The 11,059-nt window shown below is 43.0% G+C and overlaps 1 protein-coding gene across 1 annotated transcript in view; it reads left to right on the top strand.

Annotated features, from left to right (window-relative positions):
* The first annotated feature begins 996 nt into the window (after positions 1–996).
* The window catches only part of CTTNBP2NL (CTTNBP2 N-terminal like), a 15,686-nt gene continuing 5,623 nt past the window's right edge, over positions 997–11,059 (top strand). The window contains exon 1 of the mRNA XM_010286620.1: positions 997–1,101. Coding sequence (XP_010284922.1) covers positions 1,003–1,101 — 99 coding nt within the window. The 5' untranslated portion in view covers positions 997–1,002. The remainder of the gene's footprint in view (positions 1,102–11,059) is intronic.

Below are 11,059 nucleotides of genomic sequence, written 5' to 3'. Positions count from 1 at the left end.
TTAGCTGGATAGGCTTCTCGTAAAGGTTAAGTTAACCCTTTATCACTTGCCCATGAGGTGGCGTTTGATATCTCTGGGTAGCTTCTTCATGCTGTAGCATTTGCTGATTGATACGAAGTGTGGCAAAAGATGGATGTGGCTTGGACTTGGAAAAGTGTATTTGATTGTTGTGCAAAGCACAAGACTATATCATCATCGGGTATATTTGCATCGGAGACAAGGATTTAGTCTGTGAAATTATTGCCATTGTTTGTTAACAAGATAATGTAATAAAGAGGCTTATTACTAGGCAATGTTAAGGGTATCGGCAAAGATGGAGGGGGAAAAAAACCTTTTTGTACCTGCAGTTCAGATGATGGATCTTTGTTCTTATGTGGGCAGTAAAATTATATTTAATAAATGATGGTGATATTGAGACAGTTTGAAAGAATAGTAATTAAATGTGTGTTTTTTGTGGCATTGATTTTTGTAAAGTGGTTTGGGCCTGTGCCATTAGTAAGGCATAATGGCATTCCTAGGAAACGTATCGTAACACCGAAATGTTAACTTTACCGTTAAGTTTGTGTGGGTGGCCCCGTTTGGACTGCATCCATCACAGCTCTTCAGTCTTGTCTCGGTGATGTTTGCAGCTGTGTGATACAGATGTGTAATTTACAGTAGTATGGCTTTTAAATATCCCTGTTTTTCTCGCTCCTGTTAACTTTGGCCACTACTTGGTGAATATTGTGCTGTCGTGTTAGCCCCTATGCCATCTGGGAGTGCGTATGTTCGTGACCCCTTGGGAAAAGGTGAAAAAATGCATCTTCTACATCTGGTCTTGGAAGTTGAAGAGAAAGTGTTCACCTTGTGTATTCTCCCCCTCCCTGGGAACTTGGACTTTTTTGCAGTCCAAAAAACTGGAAGCTGGAGTTAAATGGAGATTATGTCATAGCTTAGAGTACTGATTTTAATGTATGAAGAAATACCTGGTAAACTATGTTCCATTTTTTTCAGGTTTTCAGGATGAATCTGGAAAAACTCAGCAAACCAGAACTACTGACGCTGTTTAGCATTCTTGAGGGAGAATTAGAAGCAAGAGATCTTGTCATAGAAGCCTTAAAGGTATGTTTTAAGTACCATGATAAGAGACAAAAATGACAACAATACGACTATAGGTTCTGCAAAGCACTTGCATCCAAAGTGAAGTTCAGAGGCAAAGATTTATTAGTGGTTCAGAATCCCATCTTAATACCAGCAGTACTGGATAGTAAATGTTGTATATCATTCTATGTCTTGGAATTCATTATTGAAAACTGGCTGCAAGAAGCATTTCAATCTTGAGATACAGTGTTGTGCATATGCTTTCATCCTTTCTGATAAAGAACCAAGTGTTTCTGCTATCGTGAGAAATGTAGAAGGTCTATCAGACTTCCTTTGTTGGTTTTGTCCCTCTCTAGTAAGAAAGGCTTCTTAAAGCAGAAACTCTTCTCGCCAGGAGGAACCGCAGATTAGTCTTTCAGTGAGAATAACGTCACGCTAAGAAAAAAGCATCTGTGGCTTTGTGTTGTACTAAGCCGATACAAGCTGGCAGCGCTGCTGCGAGCAGCAGACCTGTGTGCTCAGCTGCTTGTTCTTTCCCTTTGCTGGCATTCGTGTAACCTTCCAGTGAAGTAGGTAGCAGCTAAAACTAACCCATCAAAAAAGTGAGTTTCAACCTGTCTCAGCGCAGCTGATGTCATGGTTGTGTGAGCACTTGTCTGTGGTACTCTGTGGCTGATTTCGTGTGTTAATGTTGAGCGTAGGAAATATTTTAAAAATGCATAGCCCGTGTGTGATACTGCTGCCTTTTGAAGAATGCCTAGCTGGCACTCAGCCTCAGTAAGGTGGAAAAAAAATAGTGGTATAAATGATGGAAGGGGTGGATTTTTGAAGAAATTAGTTGTGACAGGGTTGAATATTGAAGGCTTTTTCAAGCTGACCTGTCGCTGCTCATAATGGCTAAACTTCCAGCTGTTTCAAAAGAGAAATGGCATCTTGCAGGCCTGAGTGCTGCGGGGACTCAGCAAAAGCTGCTGTAGCTTGATTCCAAATAGAAACACCTTTCTGGGGGGATGGAGGGAGATCCTCCTCCAAAACAGTCGGGACACCTTTATGTTTATTGTTAGTTGCTTTTGCATTTAGACAATATTTTGGAGGAATGTTGTTACCCTCTCAAAACTATTTATTGGGTGGAAGGCTTGGCCCCTCTCTTGGAACAGACTTGCACATTTCTCCTCTGTCCTGGGATCAGTCTTCTAATTCTGTGTGGTCCAAATGCGTTACCCAAACAAGCATCGCTTCAATATTGCAGTGTGAAAGGCATGTAGTGCAGCACAGGGAGAACGACGGGAAGGAATGCTGCAGCTCCATTCCACGGGCTTTCTAACATCCACCTTTCAATAGTGTAAAGCAGTTGTCTTCTCCGTTGAATTTTAACGTGCAGTTCCCTCTTGCATGAGGAGCTTAATATACTTAAAGTACCCTTTGACGTAATTTGTCAAGTACTCATAACTGAGAAGAAATAAAATGAAATTGTAACCTAATTATGTAGTGTAAAACACCAAGCTAACCAAAGGTTAGTGCTATTTTCCCCTCTTCTGTAAGGGATACGCTGTAATGTTTCATCTTAAGAGTGAGAGGAAAGCTGAAGGTAGTCGGAAAGGGCAGTAAACGCGGCTGCCGCGGCCCTGCCTCCTGAGCACAACCTCAGGGCAGGAGGAGACCCCCCTCCGCCGCTGGCCTGTGCCTGCAGCAGACGGCGCGATGCTGTGGGTCGCCAGCTGTGCTGTTACTCGGGTCCGAAAGCCGCGGTAATGCCGCGGCCCGAGTCCGGCTTCCCACTGGCAGAAGGCTGTGCTGCCCTTTTGATACGTGAAGGGAGAAAAAAGCCATGCAACTACTTAATCTGGTGGCTGGACAGAGTTTCAGAAGCAGAAGACTCCAAGCCTTGCTTTGTCTGTTTATTTGGAATATACAGTTAGAGAAATTCTGGCCTTGCTGTGCTTTTCTTCTTGTTTACTGATGGTGGCTGTGGTAACAGCTTTACAGAGCTTCCACCAGCTGAAATAGTTCTATTGTATGTGACTGTAATTAAAGGAAAACTCACCTTGCTAATCTATTTACTCACATTTTGATACATATAAAAATGCTGCCCTGAAGAAAAAGCCGCCTAAGAGTAAATTAAAGATTGAAACTCAGAGCAGTTAGTTTGACTTGATGCGTTGGGTGAACCGAGCTGAAGGGTCAAAACAGCGTTGGCTGTTCCACACACAGAGAAATAAATCTGTGACCGTGGGCTCGCAGCTGCCTCTCTGTTCCTTGAGTGTAATGAAGAATATATTCTGCCTCTGCAATCAGATTACTTCGGAGGCGTGATAGTTTTATATTAAGTGCACATGTATGTTGGGAAGAGGGGGAGTGGAACCCGAACTTTGTTAGAGGGTTGCTTGATCTTAAAGAGCGGCGGTGGCTTTCTCCAGTAGTTACGTTGGACATACAGATGTCAGTGGTCAAAAATCAGAGGTTTATCTGCCTAATTACTTCCCACATAGTAAGAAAAATGCATTTCCCCTCATGGGCTGATTTGACTTCTAATTCAGGTTTAAATGCTTCTGAACTCCCTGGATGTTTGAGGTGGATCCTTTGGTAGGTTACAGGGAAGAACAAGCACTTGCAGAGGAGTGCCTTAATTTTCAAACTTGTAATTTGATTATAGTACAGTCAGCAATAATTGATATTCCTGCATGCTTAGAGAAAAGCATTTAGCATCTGGCATTTAGCAGAGAGAATCCATGCATGCAGATGACAAAGCCTAAAATAGTTTTCTTCTCCCTCATGGTATCAGGCCACTTGCTGGCTGGCACTGGCCCTCTTTCTCACTGCATCAAAATCGAGCCTCTGAGCCTGGCTTTTCCGAGACTACTTGCTTAATTTGCTCCTTCACTTCCCTCCCTTGCCTTCCCCTCCCCAAATATTCACCCTTTCTTCCATGCTCCCGGGTTGTGCCCGGGTACCCCTCTGCACCCTGCCTGGGGCAGCAGCCCTCCCCTGCGTGCTGGGAGGGAGGGTTTGACTCCCGAGGCTGATTTGCCTGGTGCTCAGCTTGGTCTTGCAAAGAGCCGTTGTTGGGCCACCCCGATTGATGCCTCTACCATATTATGACTTGCCCTTGCTGACTTCTCTCCTTCCCTGTTGTTTTTCTGTGTTTTACTGTTTTTTCTTGTGTACTGTTTTTGATTGAGCGGTGGGTGTTTGTGACAGGGACCATCATCTCTCCCTGTGCCTTTGCAGTGGACCTGGTCCTGACTTTTGACGTCCCTTTCAAATCGCACTGTTACTTCGATTCAAACACGAGATACTAGTATAAAGGATTGAGTGAACGAATCTACTGTATACAAAATACTGTTTTCCAGTGCTTCAGTTTGCTTCCTCTATTTTAAAACCTCTTTGAAAAAAAGCTTCTTTTTTTTTGCCTGAAGTAGCTTCCTGTCCACTACATAAATCTCAATGTTCTCCTCAGAACAGACCTGAAGTCTTACTTCTTATTGTGCTCCTTTTCCTGTAGTTATAATCATATTTAAATCATCAAAAAAACAGATGTTCTCAGAGAGTTGCATAACACTAAGGGCTAGATTCTCAGTCCTTACTGCCATGTAAGAGGGATTGCATGCGTGAACCACAGGTTAGTCTTCTAAAATAGCACACCATGATTGGAAACAATTCTATGTTTAAATAGGTCTTTATCGCTGTGTCAGAGCACTTTGTTCCCTGCCCCCTTTTCTTTAAATGAAAATTTTCCATACATTAAAATGAAGTTCTGTTTACTTTTAGAAAACAGGAAGCAGCTTTCTGGCGTATTCTTTTATGTTAATAAGGCCTTAGGCAATTTACACTAGAATAGAAGCTGTCTATTTTATGTTAATGATTGGGAGCTGGTATTCGTTGCTTTGCTTCTGAATTCAGCGATTCATTCTATAAAGCAGTATTAATGCATTGCAAAACTAAGTGTTCATTTGTCAGTGGATTTAGAAATTAAATTTACAGTGCAGTTTCGAAAACTAAAAGTCTACTTCTTGTTTAGATAAAAAAAAAAGTTCAGTAATACAAAACCTTACTGCAGATGCTAGTAAATCTTCCACAGATGGAGCAAAATGGGCTTTTGCATCGCTTACTAAGCGGCTTAGATCTAGCAGTGTTCCCATAGGCACTGCCCTGCTGGAATGCAGGCTTTTCTGACAGCTTTCCTTGCAAGTTTGGGGTATTTTTTGTTTATTTCTTGCCTGAAGCAGCACTGTTTGCCAGCATCTTTTGTAGGACTGATTCTCCGCGCCCTCTCAGCACCCAGAGAGGTGCTGAGCGAGGAGCAGAGCTGTGGGAATGGCTTCCGCGCTGGAATGGCTCCAGCTCTGAACTTCAGCCGTCTGGGTGTCGTCAGGCTCCCTGTGTTAATGGTGACCGAAGCGCAGCTCGTGAGCCCGGGACAGTCCCCGGGTCACCATCACAAGTGCGCTGGGACCTCCGCATGGCCACGCTCATGCTGGGATTTGTACCGTCTGCGCTACGGACCCAGAGTTTCCAGTGAATGAAGTTGGTGGTTTGTGCTCCTTGACATTTCCTAAGAAATTTTCTTATGTTTTTCAAAGCTGATAACAGATCTTATGTGCGCAAATCTGGGTAGCTCTCGTTTATCTGGTTTGTTCACTTGATATAATGATGGCAATTAAGACAGATACTGTATTTGAGCGATGTAACTTCTGCTGTGTGGCTCTCTCCTAGGCATTGCTTCAGAGCTGGAGCTAAAGTTAGGCTCAGAGTCCCACTCCAGCATTTTGACGTCTATTTTCGTGCAAAGCCAGCGGTTCCCACCCCCATTTCCCTTCCCTGTGGGAGCGATTGCTCTGACCTCAGCTTGTCTTTATTCCCAATATCTGTCTCTGGGGAGAGAAGCTAATAAGGAAGTTCCAGGCAGTAAGAAGCTATTTAAAGATTATACCACTCTCTGCAACATAAAGGAGGAACTTCTGTGCAAATTGTTACTGAAGAACTGCATACACAGTAGCTACACTTAATTAACACTGTGTTTGTGTTGTGCTGAGGGTTAAAACCTAAACTCTAAAATTACAGGCAAGAGTAATACTCTACTTTGTGTCCACAAAAATACTTGAAACAAGTCTTGGAAATTCCCCATTTGATGTTCCAGTAAAACAAGTTGTAAAGATTATTGAAGGCAGAGAGAAAATGCTCTCTCATAAACAAGGTTTCAGTAAAAGGAAATCTTTTATCAAAAAAAAAATCACACAAATAGATTATGGGAAACATTCATCCCAAAACAGTCTAGAAATCCCAAGAGGAAACGGTAGCTTTTCCCTAACAAAGTGAAGCCTGCCTGCACAGGAAACATCTTTTCAGTTGTGTCAGGTATCACTTCTGCTCCATAAAACCAGAATTATCTCTTTTCAAACAGACTAGCAGTGGTCAGTTACCTGAAGTTGAGCTAAAAACCAGCCAGTTTAAAGTGGTGCCCTCTCTGCGTATGCCTAGTTCTTCTGATCCTCAGGAGTTGTATTTTTAAGAGTAGTTAACGTGCATAGTTGCTTCCGTTTTTTTTAAGAGCAGCCCAAGCTTAAATGTTATCTTTTTTCCTGTTGGGGGAGGGCAATTTAATAGCTTTCAAAATTGCTGAATAGTCCCATTTAGTTGCTTTTGGAGTTTGACTGTTTTGATAGGAAATTCATAAGTCTGTATATTTGAGACACACAGGTGGAGGTACTAAATTAGAAGATCTTCTAATTGCAGAAGGCTGCATCTTCTTTCAAAGAGCAATTGATGTTGTTGGAGTATGTATGTCATCTCTGGTTTTCCAGGTTAAATTTTCCACTCCTAAGTTAACATCGCTTTTTTTAACCGTATTTCCGTATTATGGAAGCTTGATTTCCTGTGGATTTATGTGTTCTAATAGGTTGATACTGGGATCTGAGGTCTAAGTTGATTTTTCCACTTTGGGCTCACTAATAGAATATTTCTCTTCCATCATCAAGTTGCTTCTGTTCTGAAAGTTGAACAAAAACTGTATTTAAGACTGAATTCCAGTTCAGACGGGACAAAAAACTGTTGGAGATGTTTATACATGACCTCCAGCAACAGTAGAAGTTGAGCTGAAGAGCTGCCTCCGTGAGGAGCATAAGCCATGGGAGAGGTCACTCATGTATGTGACAGGTCAACACCTCTATAAAATAACCTGTGTAGATTATTGCACTGTGACTTAATTTTAGAAGAGCTGTCCCGATTATTTTAGCAGCAGAGGTGCCTGTTCGGTGTGACTGGTAACACTGAGGTGTCATGAAAAATCCGTATTGGCATTTCCAGGTGCGTGGTGGCCCAAACGCCGAAGCACTGGATTTGTTTCTGTAAACTAGATGTGGTTGGTGTAGGATGACCTGTTTAAGACTATTCCTAGTCTAGACAACTTTAATTAAATGTTTGTGCTCTGCTGGCTACTAAAGAATAGCTGGACTTCAGAAAGCTATTAATGTTATGATAGTTTCATCAGTTTGTCATGCTAGTTCAGGAAAATACTTAATTGCTCGAAGTAGCAAGGAAGAACTCGTTCTTTCCCAGGCAGGAAATAAACCACCCCAGTGAACTGAAGAGAGGTCAGAGCCTAATGCTGCGAGGAGCAGAGGAAAAATGTGGCTTTTGTTACACCTTCAGTACTTGCAAAAAAAATCAGAGGTTCTAGGTAGTGGGTGTGACCTTAATCCCAGTTCTTTAAGCTTTTATTAGAAGTTGCCTAGAAGTAAACTTTTCAGATGTCGCGCCGTCTGCTCACACTGTTAAAGCAGCGGGGTCTCTCCCATGTTCCTCTGAGGCCGTAGAGTGACCAGCACTGGGGTGGGCTGGGACTGAGGGAAGAGCAGCTCATCTGTCAAAGTAGTTAGGCCAGCTGGATGGATATCCCAGTTTGTATCTACAGGCTTTTCAATGCTTGAGTCACTTAGAAATTCGCTACGCACTTATAGTGAGCTTTGGTTGAGTCATTTCTATTCTTCAGAGTAACTGAAGATTCCCTGCCCCTCAAAAAACAAACAAACAACAAAAAACTACCAAAAAAAAAAAAACCCTGTAGTTTTTCCTGTGATTCATTAAACCAGGGGTGGCTCATTATCCAGGGCTGCCCTCCCATTTCCAGGGCTGATCTTTTCCTTCCTCTTCTTTGTTTGGTTTTTTTTTTATGTAAAGTTAGAACAATATCTTAAGCTCTGATCAAAGGTATCCACTGTTCCTGGTGGGTATTACTGATAGAGGGAGGGGTATTTGTGAGCGTGAGCTGTTCCTCTGTATTTGTTTACTGCAAGGGTTAAAATGCAACTCCAAACTGGTATCATAGGATGAATGTCCCTAATTGGGTTTGGTCATGGAGGAGATATGGAAAGAAAAGTATTTTGGTTTGGGGGTTTTTTTATGCTTCTATGTCAATATGATGCATACACTTCTTCCTTTGAGGGCAGAGATTGACTTTTATTAATTTTTTTCATGCTAATCACATGGTTGTATCTTAGAATATAGGCAGGACCAGTAAGTCTCATCAGCTGTTTGAGTAAAGCAAAGCTTTATGGCTTCTCTATCAGTTCTATGACCTATAAAGTTCAGCTACAGCAGTTTGCTTTCCTGTTTCGGGGTGTCTGTACCAAGTGGTGCGTGGGGTGCTGTCTAGAGCATCACTTGCTCTTGTATCTTGAGGGGAGTGTTTGCATTTTCAATACAGTTTACTGGGACATCAGAAAACAGCCATTCCAGTAAACACTGGCTTCTAAGTTGTCTTTTTGGTTTAGTCGGACTCAGTCTTTCCTACCTAAAAGATGTCCTCGAGCAATCCCATAAGAAATGGGTGACAGTTTCCTGGTGATAGCTGGCCATTCGTGTGAGCCGAAGGGGTTTCGGAAGAAGCGCGCGGCGAGGCTGACGCAGTTGCGCTCTGTGTTCACCGCAGAGAGCTTGTTTTCCACCTGCGACAGCTGAAAGCCGTCTCGCAGCATCGGCGCTCGGGGCTTCGCACAGCGTGTGCCGAGAGCCCTTCGCCAGCCTGAAAAGCTGCTGCGTGCGAGCTGGAACGCCTTGCTTTCTGTTGGCGCTCGGAAGGACGCCCGGGCGTGAGCGACGCGTACGTAGGAAGCCGAAGCGCACCTGGTAACGTGCCGACAGCGATTGTTTGGACCAGTCTACGGAGGCAAAACCATGTCACGCCGGTTCTCTGCCAAGTGCAGCCAGTATCATAACTTCCCTCTGCAGGTCCCCCGGTGCTTCGCCAGCTAAACACGCTGAGGTATGCCTTAAGTTAAACTGCTTCGGCGGGGACAGCACGCTTTGGCTGCAGGTACTAGGGCTCTTGCGTTTCGGAGAAGGGTGTTGTAGGTAACTGGTGCAGGGCAAAGCCCACATCTTCGTGGCCTCGCTAAGAACGTGCCTATGCGGAACAGTACATAATCATTTACATGCTCTAGAAGAGTAAAGGTATGAGTTTTCTTGTAAGGACTGGTTACCATGACTGTAATCAATTAAGAAGAATCAAATTTAAACCTCAGATTTGAAAGGTATTCTTTCCTGGCAGGCTGCCTCAGCTCTGCTGTGCGTGGGATTGTGCTGTGGGTGATACACACTGGAATGAAACACCGTCGCAGGTTTTTCACAAATGTGTAGCATTTAGCCTGTAACCGTTTCAGGTGAAATCAACAATTAAATTTCTTGGAGCCAAGACAGATCAGCTCTGAGGGCTCTTTTGAATCTAGGTCTGTTTTCCCTCTTTTGTCTCTTGTTGCATACATATTTGTTTTCATATGGTTTCTTACCGTGGTGGTAAACATATAGATAATATTTTCATGTCTGTGTGTTTATGAAATTTTGTTTTGTTCTTTAGAACTTCACATTAGTAGTCATTTGGTACAATAAGGCTATTGGTGTCCTAACAAACAGATTTCCAGCTGCAACGGCTGATCCTAAACGCTGTAGACGTAAAGCCTAGTACGTGTGAGTTTCCTTAATTCTTACGTCACCAAAAGAAACCTATTCATTCCTATCTTGCTTCTTGAGAAACAAAACTTTGTTTAGTCTGGATGAGAATATTAAGGATGGTATTAACAATTTATGGATTTGTAGGCTATTGCAAGAATACAGCTCCTTAATTGCTCAACATGAAATTCTTTGATGGTGACATAGTCAAGACAACCACGCAACTGCTCTTCCACCGGTACAACAGTAAATGATTAAATCTTTTGTTGAGCAAGAGTTGATACTTACCTTCTCTCCTTTCACACAGTTCTGGAATGTAAGTCATGGACATAGATAGCAGGTAGCTGTGGTATGAGGATGTTAGTAGACTGAATATATTGTGGAGATGCTGTTTTTTTAGTAAGACTTTCCTTTGTTTCTAGTTTGGTTGGGGCCACTTGGTTAAAACAGGTTGTTCAGCTGGGGGGCCAGTGAGCAATTTGTCGAGCACATGCTTCATATAACCTCCCACACGCTTTTCAGACTGCCTGTGAGCAGTATGCATTTGCTTGTGTTCCAGCTGTGGAAATGCAGGTGTGATTTGCAATTTTTTCAAGACTCAAGGATCTTACCTGGAGAGCAGGTAGCTGTAGGAGCAGTTGTGCGGCGGGGGGACACCCAGCTGTGCGGTGCGGATGCAGCCTGCAGCACCTGGGCTCGCCTGCCTGTATTTGATCCTCCTAGATTTTATTGTCTTCATTAGTGGGGAACCATCAATGTTTGTCCATTTTAAATGTATTAAAGAGCTTTTTTATTAGCTTGGAACCTAGCTGAAACTGTAAATGTTAACAACTTAAAAACCCCTCTGAAGGTAGAAGGATTCTTGTCCTCACTATACACTTTCATGGTCTTAACTTGCTTGATCAGACTCTGCCATTAGAGGGATAGTATATGCAACTAGTATGTGAAAAACACGGTGTTTGTCCCCCTGTTTTTGGCCTGATCAGAAATGGCAAGGTCCAGGTGGGCTTTGGAGGCCACATAGGTGGCATGGACT

The sequence above is a fragment of the Phaethon lepturus genome, unplaced genomic scaffold, assembly GCF_000687285.1.
Source record: "Phaethon lepturus isolate BGI_N335 unplaced genomic scaffold, ASM68728v1 scaffold48094, whole genome shotgun sequence".
Lineage (NCBI taxonomy): Eukaryota > Metazoa > Chordata > Aves > Phaethontiformes > Phaethontidae > Phaethon > Phaethon lepturus.
This window is presented reverse-complemented; position numbering and strand designations above follow the sequence as displayed.